This window comes from Rattus norvegicus, chromosome 14, assembly GCF_036323735.1.
Source record: "Rattus norvegicus strain BN/NHsdMcwi chromosome 14, GRCr8, whole genome shotgun sequence".
Classification (NCBI taxonomy): Eukaryota; Metazoa; Chordata; class Mammalia; order Rodentia; family Muridae; genus Rattus; species Rattus norvegicus.
Window position 1 is genome coordinate 62,719,051 of NC_086032.1, and position 16,135 is coordinate 62,735,185.

The window sequence follows — 16,135 nt, forward strand, 5'->3', positions numbered from 1 at the left end:
CCCATCCTGCTGCCTAAAATATCAGTGATGGCTTCATGCAGCAGCTGAGCTTACAGACTCTGCTAACCCAGGTATCCAGAAAAGGGCTTTCCCACCTGAAGGCCAGGAGAGAGCAAGGCAGATGGCCCAGATCTGCCCACTCTCCCTACAGTCTATTTCATCGACAGGTCAGAATGGAAGCAGATGGTTTGCCAGAGGGCAATATATTGGCAGACAGTACCTTGCTTTTTAGGTAAGAGACAGGCTGTTAGGAGTAAGTGCTTGGCATTGAGTTAATTAACCCTAGAGGTTCTGCTGTAGGATGACCTCCTTCCAGCCTCTTGGATTGCAAAGACAGTGAGCTAGGTGGGCTAGAATGATGAGAAGACCAGAGGATTCAGTAGCATATTACTTTATTCTTCCGCCCCTTCCCCAATTCTCTAGAGCATTAGTCTGAACACCATCAGGACAGGGATCATGGACTACAGTGTTCTTCACCTTTTCTAGGGTGAGTTCAGGTACAAACCCCCAAAAAAACCCACAGATAGGCTGGCTTCTTGGCCATAGTCCCTTCCCAGTCCGTCAGTCTATTGTAGAAACTTTTGTGGATGGGATCCATCGTAGGGTTTCTGTTACTGTGAAGAGACACTACGACCATGGAGACTCTTATAAAAACATTTAATTGGGGCTGGTTCACAGCTCTGAGGATTAGGTCAATACCTTCATGGCAGTGTGCAGGCAGACCTGGTGCTGGAGAAGGAGCTGAGAGAAGAGGCCACAACACACCTCCTCCAACCACACCTCTTAGTAGTGTCATTCCCTGGTCACCAAGTATTCAAAACCAATGAGTGCATGGGGGCCATTCCTATTCAAACCACCATAAGAACCAGGCTGTGATGTCAGGCACAGATGCTCCTCTAAGGGCTGACAGGGAGAGCTCAACACCCAGGACCTTTATTCACTGACAGTGCCACTACCCACTATCCCGGTTACCTGCTGATATACAGCAGGCCAGCCCTGAACACAGGGGCTTAGGCACTGCTTATTTACTGCCTGAGTTGTGGGTCGTCAAATTGGGTAAGGCTAGCTGTGCAGTTCTTCTGTTGTCTTAGCTGGACTTACTCAGACACTTGTGTCAGAGGGGACTTCACACATGTGGTGGTTGGTTGGTGGCCGTCTGTCTAGGGAGTCCAATGACATTCAGTAAGCCATTCTGGGACTGCTTTCATGGAAGTGTTCCCAGGAGTACTATGCAAAACTAAGCCCTAACCCCCAAAGGTGCTTAATAACTTGATTATTACAAAACATTTGTAAATATTTGTTGTGGTTTGCCCTGGAGTTATCTGTATTTTGATGCTAATTCCACTGCCCCAAGGACAGCTGCCTAGTCACTACTCAGGACTCAGGTGACTTCACCAGAACCTTCGCCCCATTGAATTTGTAAAACACAGGTGAGGGGCAGGTACATGATAGAAAGAGGCCTGTCATTAGATGAGATGGAAGGATGGGTGGGAGAGAAGTTTGAAGGAAGAGGAGGAAACTGGAATGAAAAGGGGAAGAAACAGGAAGGACAGGGAGAGAAGCTGTGGCAGGACAATATGGCAGGTGACGTTAAGATTCCACATTGTACCTTTACAGGTTGTTATTAATGTTCTTAAGGGATGGATGGTACTGGGCTTTGTATGTTTAGGTGGGCAATTATATCTTATCAATTGGGTCAAAGGTTATTGTGTTGTGTGTTTCTTTATGTGACGGTTTGAGTGTAGGAAAGTGTGCAGTGGAGTGGCTGGAGACACTGGGCCGCTGTGGAATTGGGATGTGTGTTTCTGGCATAGAAACCTGCCTTGGGAACTAGCTAGGTAGAGAGATTGCTGACGGCTCAGAGAGAGGCTTTTGGCAGTGTGATACGGGATGGAGCAGAGCAGGTGAGACACTTTGCTGACTGAGACTTAAGATATCTAACAGATATCTTGGGGCACCATGTTGCCGGACCTAGTGGGGATAAAAGACAACCATACTTTTTTTATTTTTTATATTTTTACAACAACAAATATTGCTTGGGCAAAGCAGATCAAATGACCAAGCCCAGGATGAGAGAGAATGGAAAGGCTGCCATCTTGGAAACAAGGAAGAAAAGCCAAGAGCAGAGCTCGGCCTCTCTCCTATTCTCAGGTGTGATATTTCACCATATGGCATGCTGGGGCTGAGGCCATTCCTCCACATTTCAGCACTCAGTTGCCATAGCTGATAAGAAAGAGAACATCTATGTCACAGAACTGATCCACGGTCAGCAGGAACTAAAAATGTAGGTCCATGTTGGCCATGAGGCTTCTACCACTGTCAGATGGATTTATCAACTTCTCAGGCTGCCTACTCACTTGTACAAGCTGTGTCCTCCCCAAGTATGGAACGGTTTTGTTGGCAACTATGGAGGGGAGGGGTCACATAGCACTCACGTGAGGGTCCCTCTGGAATTCGCTAGTCTTCCCTCCTGTGAAAGTTTAATGGAATTATCTTTGTAAAGATGTTTTTATTTATTTTTTTTTGAAAATTTCATACAATAGATTTTGAATATTCTTATATTCTTTCCTCTTCTTCAAATCCTCCTAGGCCCCTTTCTCTCCACCCCCAACTTCTTATTCTTTCTCTCTCTTAAAAACCAATCAACAAACAAAAGCATTAAAAAAAATCATGGCGTTCTATCCTCTTGGCTGACTATGACCGAACATGGGGCCTGCCTTACAGGGTGTTTGAAATGTTTAAGAAAACTGATTTTCCCTCTCCCAGGAGCTATTGACTGCAAATAACTTCTTGGTGAGGGGTAGGACATTGTGGCCATGTCTCTACTCAGTGCTAGGAGTTTTGTGTCTGACTTGGGCTTGTATGGGTTTTGAGAGTCCATAGGAGCCCTGTTGTGCTTGCAAAATGTTTCCTTGAAGTCATCCACTATCTCTCTCTTACAGTCTTTCCACCTCCTCTTCCACCTAGAACCCTGAATAGCACAATCTTCAGTCCCACCATCAAGCTTTTTGGCCCTATTCAGAATCTAAAGTTTTATTTCCTAGTTTTGTACTTGCGTTCTATTACGACGTCAGATACTTAAAAAGAAATGTTGGTCACTTTAAAAATCAGAGTAAGTGTACAACGTGGAGGGTTTCATTCATATGCTCAACCAAAATGTGCAGAATATCTACTGCCTGCCAAGGTTGTTCCAAAGCTTACTCAGGGAAAAGAGAGGCCCTTCCTTGGTGGAGCTTCAATTCCAGTGGTAGAGTCCTGACCTGACAGGAGATGGCTGGTTAGGGGAGTTTGGCTTCTCAGTGTGGGGGTGACACCCACCTGTTCGCCAGCCTCCCTCCCTCACCGTAGGCCTGGGAATGCTAGAGTCTGGGGTTGTGTGAAGACTCACAAGCAGGCTCCCTTCTCTAGGAGACACAGCTGGTGGCCTGGGGTCCCCGGGGTGTCCCGGCTGGCGCCTGCCCCGAGTCACTGTAGGGCAGTGGTTGGGGCCGGCTCCTCCTCCCTTTCCTCCGCGGAGGCTGACGTGGTGGCAGCGGCGCGGGCGGTCGCGGGAGGCGGCGGCGCGGAGGCTCGGAGGTGCCGGGCCCTCTCTGGGCTGCGCGGGGTCGGGGTGGCGGCGGCGGCGACAAGAGCCGGAGGAGGAGAAGGGAGGCGTCCGTGCAGCCTGTTCGCGCAAGCCGGAGGGGACATGGACGGCGATCGGACCGAGAGCGACTGGCAGGGGCTGGTGAGCGAGGTGAGGCCGGGGCTCCGGGTCGGCCTCTGGAGCGGCTGCAGCGGGTTCCCAAGCCCCGCGAGGGCGGGTAGCAGGTGGCCGCAGCAGGACCTGCAGGTGCACGGTCCATCCCGCACTTTCAGGCCTGCGGGGGCGCCGCGATCTCCCGCACCATCTGGTGCCAGGCTTTGGGGAGGGGCCTTTCGCTCGCCAGTGTTTGGCCTAGGATTGGAGAGACTGAGAAGCCCTGGGATCCGGGAGGGGAAAGAGCCAAGCCCCACCTGCCTGCCTAGTCACCACTGTTTTTGAAGCAGGCGATTGGACGATTCCTGGTGCTGAAAAGGTGACGCCTGAGGGACCATCCGGGCCCTTGGGTAACAACTGGGCAGGTGATACGACTTGGAGTAGCGGTTTGGGTGAAAGAGTTTGGCGTCCTTGGCAGTAACTGGTTCATGAGTTCACTTACTCCATTCACTCAGCTCCTTTCCTGCACCTACAGTGTGTGTGTGTGTGTGTGTGTGTGTGTGTGTGTGTGTGTGTGTGTGTGTGTGTGTGTGTTAGTGAAGCCATTCATTTCTCCAAGGAAAGTGACATAGGTACAGAGGTGATTTGACCTGTGGATAGTGACAACACCACGCCCTCCCCAGCGAATGGACCAGAAGGGAGCTTTCAGACTCTTAGGTCACCCCCCACCCCTTGAATTCACCCAGAGTTTGTTGGCTCAGGTGCGGCCATTAGCTTTTCCAGGTGAGAGGGATGGTGATGTTTTTCTTCCCCTAGCAAGCTCCCATTCACCTCCCTCAGCTGTGTGGATGGTTCCTCCAGTTATCTAGCCATTTAACACCAGTGTGTGTAGAGCAATGAACTCCACCACTTAGGGCCACTTAGTTTAGTTCCTTTAAGCGTTGGTCTAGCATTGGAAAGGATGATCCCTGTATCTCTGCCCATGACCAGCTCCACCTTCTCTGAAAGGCTGTCTTATCTGTAATACAGCTTTATGTCAAGGAATAGATCCACTGGGAATCTCATGTCTGGGCCCATCCAGAATCATCCACAGTAGGAAAAGATGATGGGGGCAGTGTCTCCATGGAAGTCCAGTACTGGGTTCTGACATGGAAGGTACAATATTCTTGTTCCAGTAGATCTGTGTTGGGATTGGTTATTACCAATCAAGCACATTAGCTCACCACGGGGATGCACACTTGTGACCCCAGCACTTGGTAGAGGTAGAGGCAGGAGGATCAGGAGTCCAAGGCCATCTTCTGCTACACAGTGAGTTCTAAGCTCTGCATAAGACCCTGTCTCCCTCTAAACGAATAGACAGTAAACAAGAAGTTACTTACACTGTTCTGTGCTTAGAATTCAGTGGTCACCGATTCAGAAGACACTTCACACCTCCTGCCTTCAAAACACACAGGAAGTTTACTGGTGTAGTCTGGGAAGGAAGTCACTCAATAAACAAGAAACGTCTTGAGGAAAGGACTGTAATCAAAGCTGAATTGTACCAGGTGTCCCTCCAGGGTGTCTCCCAGCGGCAGGTGTTTACTCGGACTGCCCACGTTGCATGGGAGCGGTATCCTAGCTAGCCTGGGTTTTTTAATTGGCTCTCCAAAGCCTATACTTTGAACTCCCTACACAGAAGTAATTAATAAATGTTTGCTAAATAAGCCCACAGATCCTGAAATGGGTCTTTTAAAAGTTGTCCCATCCACCCAAAGTCTTGTTGATATTATAACGTACAAGAGCCATGCAATCGTACTATAAAAATACATTAAAATTTTTATGTCTTAAGTTCATAATTTTGTATACGTTCCTAGCTATCACAGTCTACATGCTATAAAAGAATGGAATTTGTTGTTTCGTAGATGTTTATTAAAGACCCCTACCGTGTGAGCATGAGCAGAATTTGCTTTCTGCCTTTGGTACTCATGCCTGTCTCTTGACTGCGCCCTTCATGTCAGTTACAGTACAGAAAACCATGGTTTCCTCAGCTGTTGAGCCTCATTCATTTATATAGGAATCACTTCTCAAGCAGGATGGGAGTCGGGGCTCAGACAGGGCAAGGAAGTACTTCTAAGCCTCACAGCTTGAAAGTGGAGGAAACAGGACTTGAGTTCTGGTCTGTCTGGGCAGTGCTTTGTGTGATCTATCTGCAGCTCTCATAAACGGCATGCCTTCCTAGGCAGGGGGCCATGTTTAGTCCACTTTTGTATCAGAGGCAAATGGCTCAGCTTTCTCAAAACGAGGCCTGAAGAGTGGAGTTATTCTGGATGCTCATAAAAGGGCAAGTTTCTGGGTCTTCAATGTACTGCAACGAATGGAATTCTGCTCCTCAAACGCCCACAGATATGACTGCGTTTTAGCTCTTCATAACTGTTCATGTGTTTTTATTTGGAGGTAGGGTCTTTGTACATATTGTGAGGTCGAGAATCTTGCAATGAGACCATCTTACATTTAGGGTGGGCACTTAATCTAATGTCTAGTGTCTCTTCACAGAGAGGAGAGAAAGGCTTGAGACAGAGACACAGGGAGAAGGTTATAGGGAGACAGACACACAGAGAAAAAAACTTATGAAAACCACCAGAGACTAGAGTAGTGCAGCACAAGCTGTCGTGTGCCCGCTGGCACAGATTCTGCTTTCCCTGACCAGGAGAATGCATTTTTGGTTCTGTTTTTAAGCCTTAGCTGGTGTCCATTTGTCACATCAGCCACGGGGAACAAATCCACCTACTGCTGGAAAGTGCTGAGAAGTGTGTGCTGAGAGATTCAACCTCTAGTCTGCCTTTCTTGAAATTTCAGCTGCTCAGAAGTACCTATCCATGTTTTTAGGTAGTAGGGTTCTCTGTGTGTGCACTGGGCCTGGTAGTTAGTCAGCTTAAACGCCGTGAACCACGGCTAGTGGCATTGCCAAGTTTTTTGAGGATCTAGAGGAAGCAACTTGGACCAGGGCCAAATGAGCTTTGTAAAGGAATACCATCTCTTTCTGCAGAAGTTTGGATTTCAGTCCCACCTAGGCCACCATTTCCCTTCCTGCCTGGAGCCCTGGCTGTCTTTCAGTTGGTTTTCTCCACTGGTTCGGACATGGTTTTCATTTAAAGTGAGCCTATAGAGATCAGGCCATTTCCCCATATCTAGGGTAATCAGGGGTGACAGCCCTGCTATAGACACTCTACATGTGAAAGATTCATGGCCGATGCTCAAAGCTGGACATTCAATGCCTGGGGAGGTGCAAATGGCCTCTCGTTGCCACACGAGGTGAGTGTTCAGTCGTAGAGAAACCATGAAATCAGCCACACACACAATCCGTGACTTGTGTTAATTACTTTTCTGTCTCTGTGGCTAGTTAGACAAAGATAACTTAAAGGAGGAAGGGTTTATTTTGGCTCATGCTTTCAGATGGTTCAGACTATTGGGTCGAGGAAGACATGGTGAAACAGAGTGGTGAATTCAGCTCTCTTGCTGGCTTTCTCCTCCTTTTCCCATTCATTAGTCCAAGCCCCTGGTGTAGCATGGTTCTGCTCAGATTCAGGGTGAGTTTTCTCTCTTCCGTTATTCTTCCCTGGAAATGCCTAAACAGATATGCCCACAGCAGAATTCCTGCAAACCCTCTCAGTAATTCTCAATGCAGTCAAGTTGACAGTCATCTCTTAGCCTAATCACTGACTGAAATTTGGTTGGTTCATTTGGGCATGTTATATACAGTGGCTGTGAGGCAGGCACTTAACCCTCTGTCTCAGCTCCAAGCCACAGTGCTTTGGTTTTGAAAAACTCATGGCCAGTGTAGAGTTCAGGCACGTGGTTAGCTGATCTGAAGACCCAGTGTTTAGTTTTAGTGTTGACTTAGACTCTGAAGATATTAAGATGCTTAAACACAAGCCACGGCTCTACCTCTTGCTTGGTGCAAATGATCAAAACCTTGAGTGTTAAAATGGCTAAGACTCAGAAGTAATTTTATCAACTGATGCTATGAATTAAACTGTGTGCCCAGAGTGTATGTTTCCTCTATCCCTCTATATCAGTGTGACTTTAGTGTGACTTTATTCTAAAGTAGGGTCCTTAGAAACATAGGAAAGTCAAGATGTGTTCTGACTGCTTGGACTCTTGAAGACACAGGAGAAAGATGGCCAACTAGTGACTGAGGCAGAATTTGGAGTTAGCATCAAGTGAAGGAACACCAAGGCTTGTCAGCTGCCCCTGGAATCTAGTCAAGGCAAAAATGGAGCTTCGCTTCCAATGAACAGATCTGTTGACACCTTGGTTTGGCTTTCTATCCTCCAGGACTATGAGAGAGTTGGTTTGCACACTTGGTGTATGGCAGTGTTATGGTAAGCCCTACCTAACATGCCCAGTCACTCTGATTGGGCGTGCTTTTTTGCACTGTTGGATTTGGCACACCAAGGATTACCCGCCTCCCCATATTGGAGCCTGCTTTTTTCTAGATTCAGTTAGCCTTCTATATTCTCAAGTTCAAGTCCAGAGAGGAAGTGAAGACACTTGTCTAGTGTCCCATAAAAGCCTAGGACACTATGAACACCTTTAATTTCTTCTCTCTGTCTCTGTCTCTGATTGTCTCTGTCTCTGTCTCTCTTCTCCTTCCCTCTGTCCCCCCCTCTCTTCCTCCCTCCCTCTCTTCCTCCCTTTTCTCTGTCTGCCTCTCTCTCTCTCACTCTCTCTCTGTCTTCGGTATGTCTTCCTGTCTTCTTTTCTTCCTCCCTTGGGCTCATGGTGATCCTCCTGCTTCCCGTCAGCATTGGGATTATAGACATGAGCCATTATGCCTGGCTGTCAAACCCCTTGGGAGGTCACCCTCTTTTCCAATAGGGATTGCTTAGCAACGTTGTAATCTGATGGTTTTAGACCTGGATTTGTGCACATCGACCTGCTAGGGCTCCTAGACTGAGAACAGGGATAAACATAATTCCCAAATAAAACTGGGAACTAAGCAAAGACAGGAAGAGCTGCCATGAAGCTCCCATGAGCCTCCTTGTTTTCTTTCCCTCACCCTTAAGAGAACAATAAAAATGCTCACTTTTTTTTTTTTTTGAGTTTATTCTGGAACTCTGTATATAAACCAGGCTGATCTGCTTTCTGAGGGTTGGGATTAAAAATTGCACTACCATGCTTGGGTACCCTAGGTTCTGTGAGGATAAAAACACACTAATGCCTGCTTGTACTGAACCTTGTGCTTGGAAGGCAAATTTAGACAAATGAGCATAAACTCTAGGACCTTAGCTTCGATGAATGCAAAACTCGGATCTAAGGAACTTCACTTTCTAAGGAAAATGGGTGTATCTTGGGTGTATTTTTTTTTTTTTTACAAATATACTTGTTTTTATCATATGTACATTGGTGTTTTGCCTGCATGTATTCTGTGTGAGGGTGTCAGATCTTGGAGTTACAGACAGTTGTGAGCTGTCATGTGGGTGCTGGGAATTGAACCCTGTTCTTCTGGAAGAAGAGTCAGTGCACTTAACCACCGAGCCATCTAGCCAGGGTGTGTCTGTTAAAAATTCAAGTTACCTACTCTCTAAATGTAACATTTTAAATAGGATAGGCACCCATGTTACTGTGCTGTGGCCCAGGGCCTATGCTCTGCTCTGTGAATCCGATCAGAACCCGGCTCCCTGCATCTTAGTGCTCTACTATAATTTAGGGCATGCCATCAACTGGGTGGTTGGACCTGGATGCTGCTACTTTTATATCCTAGCCCATAGGAAGGGGAAAGAGGGAGGTATCCAGAGCAGGGGCTTTACTTGCCTGAGGGATGGATGGAGAGTTTCTTGTTTCACTTTGGGTCACAAGCCACTCCTTTGAGTGTTGTCATATGACCAATATGACTGAAAGGATAGAAAGAAAATATAACCATTAGCTAGATAAACCCAACCTGTATTTGAAGGATCTACTAAAAGATGAGAGTCTCCATGTATATGGAAAGAAAAATCATCAAAGAAAAGAGGTAGATAAATTGAATTTTATCAAAATTAGGAGTTATTTGCCTATGAAAGACTTGCTTGATAAATGCAAAACACGCCATGGATTGGGAAATAGTATGTGCAGAATACATATCTCATATCCAGAATATATAAACAATTCTTATAACTCAATAAGAAAATAAGCCATCTAATTTTCCAAATGGGCAAAGTTAAGTAGATGCTGCTCTGAGGAAGAGATAGGGATGGCAAGCACCTGCACAGGTGTTCAGCACCATCAGTCACTGGGGAAATGGAAATTGGAGCCACAGGGAGAAATGACAACACTCTGTTAGAATGGAAAACGGCAAACAAACTAATAAAGAACTAGCAGGATGCAGAGCCAGCAGAAGTCTCCAGAAGGAATAGACCTTGGCAGTCACTTCTGGAGAGAGAGAGAGAGAGAGAGAGAGAGAGAGAGAGAGAGAGAGAGAGAGAGAGAGACTGACTGTGTCTGTCTATGTCAGTGTCTGTCTGTCTGTCTGTCTATATCAGTGTCTGTGTGTGATGTGAGTGTGTGTGTGAGTCTGTCTGTCTATGTCAGTGTCTTTATGTCAATGTCTATGTGTAAGTGTATGCATGTATGATGTGTATGTATATGTGTGATGTCTGTGTGTGTATCTGTCTATGTCAGTGTCTCTGTTAGTGTATGTGTATGATATGAGTGTTTGTTTGTTTGTCTATGTCAGTGTGTGTGTGTGTGTGTGTGTGTGTGTGTGATGTGAGTGTGTGCATGCACGCCTGCGCATGCACAGAGCCCAGCAGTGGATATCCAATGTCCTGCTCTATTACTATCTGCCTCATTCTCCTGAGACAGGGGCTCTTACTCTCCCTAGAACTAGCCTGGTAGCCAACAAGCCGCAGAGATCTTCCTGGCTTCTCCCCACTTTTGCTGGGATTAGTGCTGGGCTACAAGCATGTACCACACCAACAGCTGCCTATCTATGTGAATACTGAGGGTCTGAAATCAGGACCTCATGTGTGGGCAGCAAGTGCTCTTATCCACTTCCTTATCCAGCTTTCTAGCCCTTCGTATGTTCTCTAAACACACTTTTATTAAGGTTTCTTTGATATATAAATCCCCATACTTGTTTAGTGTATACAGTTGATTGTTGGGGCATCAATATCCACCCAGTGATGGATATTAGACCAAAGAATAAAGAAGTCTTTGAAAAGCCAAAAGTAAAGAGATAGAAAACCCTTATGGTTTACCAGAGCTTTGTAGTGATGTGAAAGAGGAACTTTGGGGAACTTTCTGGTTTGATGGATGTATCCTTTATCTTGATTATAGAGTAGTCATATTGGGGGTGACTGTAAGTTTATTAAAGTTTATAGAACTTCAGACTTTAGAAAGGCGGGTTTCCCTAGGCAAATTATATGAAAATACTACAGTAAATATATTTCTTTTAAAGAGGAGGCAGTGGATATTCAGGACAGCCATTGCTATTGACAGCCTTACTCTGTATCTTTGTAGTTCTTCAACTCAAGAGGTTTGTATCTAAAGGAACCATTCATGTTCCTTCCCCAGGCATCACTCCCTCTCCCCCAACACTCATCAAACTGGGCTCAGCATCCCTTCTAGGAGACTAAGGACCAAGTCCTCCTTTGCAGTCAGATTCTGCCCTACCCTTGATGCAGGATATACTTTCTTATCTCTGGGAGGTCTTGGTAGAGGGAGTTACTGGGGAGCCATTTATGCTATGATATCATGAGGCTAAGGCATTCAAAATGGAAACCACCATCGCTTTGTTGCCTGGGTTTTGCTGGACTTCCCTTCTCTGGGACAGAAAGGCAGAATGTCTGGCCTCTTAAAATGAGACAGACACGTGCAGGGAGAACCAGGGCAGTGACTACAGGAAATGGAGGTGACAAGGGAAGACAGCCTATCCTACTAATCTCTTGAAGCATTTTTCTCCCATTAGCTGCTTTTTATTTCATAAAAGTATATTATGAAATAAATATACACAATAGTATATTATCTAGGCACAGGAGCAGACTTAGAGGAAGTGGGATGTGAACTGGGTCCCTTCCCTCTAGCTCAGCCTTCCTAATGTTGTGACACTTTAATACAGTTCTTCATGTTGTGGTGACCCCAACCATAAAATTATTTTCATTGCTACTTCATAATTGTAATTTTGCCTCTGCTGTGAATGTAATATAAATATCCATGTTTTCTAATGGTCTTAGGTGACCCCTATGAAAAGGTCATAAGATTCCCAAAGGGATCATGACCTACAGGTTGAGAACTACTGTTTTTAGTTAAAGAGGGCAAAGGCTATCATGAGCAGAGATGGGCCTGAGCTGGTTCCTCTGAGAGGAAATATTCCAAGGAGGGGCAGAAGCTACTTGGTGTGGGGATAGCATGCACTGTAGTTAGTAGACAGGGTAGGTCAGTGGTAGATCGGGTAGAACAAATGGATTCAGAGGCCAGACAGCAGGGTATGCACTGATGTAGTCAGAGCACAGGGGCACCAAATGTTTGTTCAGCTAAAGTCCAAGTGATGAAAAGTACTTGGGAGAGGTTTGTTTCCATTGAACTTGTCACAGAGCTTCAGTCGTCTGCAGGTCACGGTGCCAGGCAGTGGGGATGTATAAACTATGTAGTGACTCCCAGGAATCAGGGAGAGACAGGGGAGGGTGAGCCACCACTGATCTGACCTTGTCTGCCAACAGTACTATTCTCAGTTGTTTTATGTGGTCTAGAGAAAGGTCTACGATAGCCAGAGAGCTCTGGTTTTGAATGGGTGACTTCATTACGCATACAGTAAGTAAAAGAACAAATAGCAATTAGCAGGTAGAGGGAAGTTACAGGTAGACAGTAAAATATTAAGTCAGGAGTTTGCAACACTTAGCAGACTCAACTGGAGTAAGACAGCTGAGAGAACGAAGGGGACACCATCACATCGGGACCTTACAAATAGTCAGCAGAAAATAAAACAGGCAAATCTCACTGAGGCTCTCAGTTGCAGTTTGCCCTCCAGGGTCCCAGGCCAAGCAGAGTGTCCCATCAGCTAGGCCTCCAAGTAAAAGATGAAATAGCAGCAGATGGAGGTGACATCAGTAAACAGCTATGAGGGTAGACTGGGGAAGCTGTCCAGTCGGCTGGCTGGGATTCCCAATCAAGAGTCTCAGGGGGTAGGTTCTCTTCATCCTCCTCAGAGATGAACTTTCCACAGCTGAATAGCAGGCTGCCTCATTCTATGGGGTAAACACTGGTAACCACACTTGGAGATAGCTTTACTTTCTATCCGTTCACAAGCACATGATAGTTTAGCTTCTTGCTGATTTCCCTTCTCTCCAATACAGAGGTGCAAGCAAGTCAGACCTAGGACAGAGGGTTTCAGAAGACCCTTGATATAAGCACGCTTGTGAGTGTGCATGCGCATGTGCCCATGCTTGTGTCTGTGTCTCTCTGTGTATACCCTTTTCTAGACTCAGCTTCTCGGTGCGCTTGAACAGAACACAGCAGTTTACCAATGTAGTTTGTATATTACAACAGTGAGTCCCAATTATTCTGTAGTTCTTTATCTCTCTACTGGATGCCCAAACCTTTACCTCTTGGGCATAAGTAACTCTAAATTTTTAATTTGTAACCTTACACTGAGGACCAGACTTGTCCATTGTGGAGAAGTATAGTGGTAAGTATAGATTATATGACCGAGTCAGTGCTCAAAAGAGTGAAGAGCTAAGGAAATGTAGAATTAGTGGGCATTGAAGACAACGGCGCTGAGAAACATTTCAAAGGGAGACCCCTGCAGGAGTCACAGCAGCTGGATGGGGCAGATGGAGTGGAATGATGGCCTTGATGGGTAGCCTGGGCATCATGGGAATGGGAACGACAGGAGGTGGGGGCAAAAGGGCTTGGTAAGGAGAGAGTGCGTGTTCTATTTTGATCTCTGCATTGTTCAGCTTGCTGGGAGTGCTTGAACTCTTGTGAGGAGAGCAGAGTGCTCACTGGGAATGCTTCTGATGAGCAGCTATCTTTGTAGTGGCAGGCTAATTTCAGAGTAAGTTTATTAAAATTAGCACATGAAGGGGGGATTGAGTGCAACTGCTATTTTTAACTAATAGGATTCATGTTCTCTCCTATGTGGAGAAATTCACATATGTACTTCTAAATTTGACAATTTCTTACTTCTATTATGTTAAGAAATTAACTGAGTTTCACACTGAATAAAACACATTGGCTGAAGATTGGAAGAGGATGGTGGCTAGTCTCTGAATGAAAATGACCAGAGTAAATGATGTTTCATACACACAGCCTCTTTCTCATCAGTCACATCAATCACACATACCTGTTGCATGACCATGTTCTGGGGAGACTTGAACAATTATCTGGTTATCTACCTAGGGCACTGCTGATAGACCAGAGAAAAGATTCCACTTTAGCTTGGTCATATCATGGGGTTACCGGGGCTATTTACAGGAGTGTGGGTGACTTCAAATCAGCTGTTTTACCCAAAAACCCACCCAGCCTGATGACAGCTTATAAACCTCCATATCCACTGAGTTCCCTGTCCATCTTGCTGGCCACTCCACTCAAGACTTTCCTCTTCCTTAGCAATTGCTCACTGCTTATAAACTGCAGAGAGGAACCTCTAAGGCTTGGCATTTTAGATCTTGAGCCTTTCTCAGATCTTCTAGACTTTCTGAGGTTCTCCAAGCCTTGTGAATTTTCCTCAGCTTCTTACTTCTCTCCAGGAAGGAATGTTTCAATTTGGAAGAAATTGCCACTTTGGGTGTCTCATGGCGAGTGTTTGGCCTAGTAGAGGGTCTGTTCCTATTTTGGGGACCTCAGACAAAATGGTACAACATGTTGGGTCTAGATGATTCCCAGAGAACACAAACTATAATGGTTTGGATAAGAATTATCCCTTACCCAAGATTCAGGTGACAAAAGTTTGATTCCACAGCTGGTGGATGACATCATTGGGAGGAGATTGGATCATGAAGGTTCTGACCTAATCAATGAATGAATTAGTGCATGGATAGGTTTATAATTTCATGTGTTAATTGACAAGTGATGAAAACTAGGAAGAGGGGCTCACTTGGAGGAAGTAAGCCGCTTGAGGAATGCACTGGAAGGGAGTGTCTGGCCCCAGAGTTTTCTTCTTTCTCCTCTGCTTCCGGCTGCTATGAGGTGAGGCACTGTTCTGTACCATATTCCTCTTGCATGATGCTTCTACCTTGACACATGCTTGAAAGTAACGGGCCCAGTCAACCTTACATTGAAACCAAGAACCTTTCTTTCTTTTAAGTTGTTCGTGTCAGGCATTTTGTTATGGTAATGAATGGCTGATCGACATACCTTTGGTTGATTTCCCCTTTTCATCTCACCCATTTAATCTACTGTTTCTATTATCTATTTTACTGCAATAGACATTCTAATTTTGCTTGGATATTAGATCTTCTTCAATCTATATTCTATACAAATTACCAGTTAAGCTACTTTAAAAACAAAACAAGAAGCAGGTTTTATTAATGTTCTTACTTGGAAACCTTCAGTGGCTCCCCATTTTCTGGTGCTAGCTTCATAAATTGGCTGCTTCAACCAAATAGATCCTGCATACATCCTGGCTCCCTCCTTACACCCTGACCTCACTGGGATAAGGCTCTTATCCTTGGTCAGAGCCCTTCTCAATTTTTCCTCACTGGGCTGAAAAGGCGATCTTTCCTGTGGTGGTTTGAATAAGAATTGCCATAGGTTCATTTATTTGAATGCCTAGTCACCAGGGGTAGGCACTATTTGAAAAGGATTAAGAGGAGTGGCCTTATTGGAGGACTGTGTCATCAGAGCTTTGAAGTTTCAAAAGCTCACTTCCCCTTCCCCTTTCTCCTTCTCCCCCTCCCCTCCCCCCTCTCTCCCTTTCTCCTCCCTCTTCTCCCCACCCTGTGTGTGTGTATGTGTGTGTATGTGTGTGTGTGTGTATGTGTGTGTGTGTGTGTATGTGTGTGTGTGTGTATGTGTGTGTGTATGTGTGTGTGTGTATGTGTATGTGTGTGTGTGTGTGTGTGTGTGTGTGTGTGTGTGTGTGTGTCTTGCTCTCTCTCTCTCTCTCTCTCTCTCTTGCTTTCTCTGTCTATGGGACAGGATATAGTTCTCAGCTACTGTTCCAGTACCTGCCTGCATGCTGCCATGATGATGATGGACTAACCCTCTGAAACTGTAAGCAAGCCCCCAATTAAATGCTTTCTTTTATAAGAGTTTCCTTGGTCATGGTGTCTCTGACAGCAATAATACAGTGACTACGATGCCCTTTAAAAATCATTGTGATTGTTGAGCTTGAAGCCAGCACTTCTCTTCCTTCCTCATGCATCTCACCTGGAAGTGCTATTCCACCAGCTCTGGCCTGCAGCCTGAGAGAGAGTGGAACATTCCTGTGTATCTGTGCAAGCTCCTGCAAGATTCGTGAGAGATAGGGCAGGTGAGCTTACAGAGAGCCAGTAGACA

The 16,135-nt window shown here is 45.7% G+C and overlaps 1 protein-coding gene and 1 long non-coding RNA gene across 5 annotated transcripts in view; one reads left to right on the forward strand and one right to left on the reverse strand.

Moving 5' to 3' along the window:
* Positions 1-375: 375 nt before the first annotated feature.
* LOC134481755 (uncharacterized) lies at positions 376-2,470 on the reverse strand. Its single transcript, XR_010057524.1, has 2 exons — positions 2,436-2,470; positions 376-2,223 (listed from the first exon to the last, which is right to left on the reverse strand). It is a non-coding gene; the product is annotated as an uncharacterized LOC134481755 (long non-coding RNA).
* A 1,046-nt stretch (positions 2,471-3,516) lies between these two features.
* The window catches only part of Ccdc149 (coiled-coil domain containing 149), a 95,212-nt gene continuing 82,593 nt past the window's right edge, over positions 3,517-16,135 (forward strand). For 2 of the 4 annotated variants that reach the window (XM_063273760.1, XM_063273761.1), the window contains exon 1: positions 3,540-3,736. In XM_063273760.1, the coding sequence (XP_063129830.1) occupies positions 3,689-3,736 (48 nt within the window). In that variant the 5' untranslated portion in view covers positions 3,540-3,688. Of the gene's footprint in view, positions 3,737-16,135 lie in introns of all 4 variants that reach the window. The other 2 variants (XM_006251034.5, XM_039092757.2) reach the window with 2 other exon arrangements.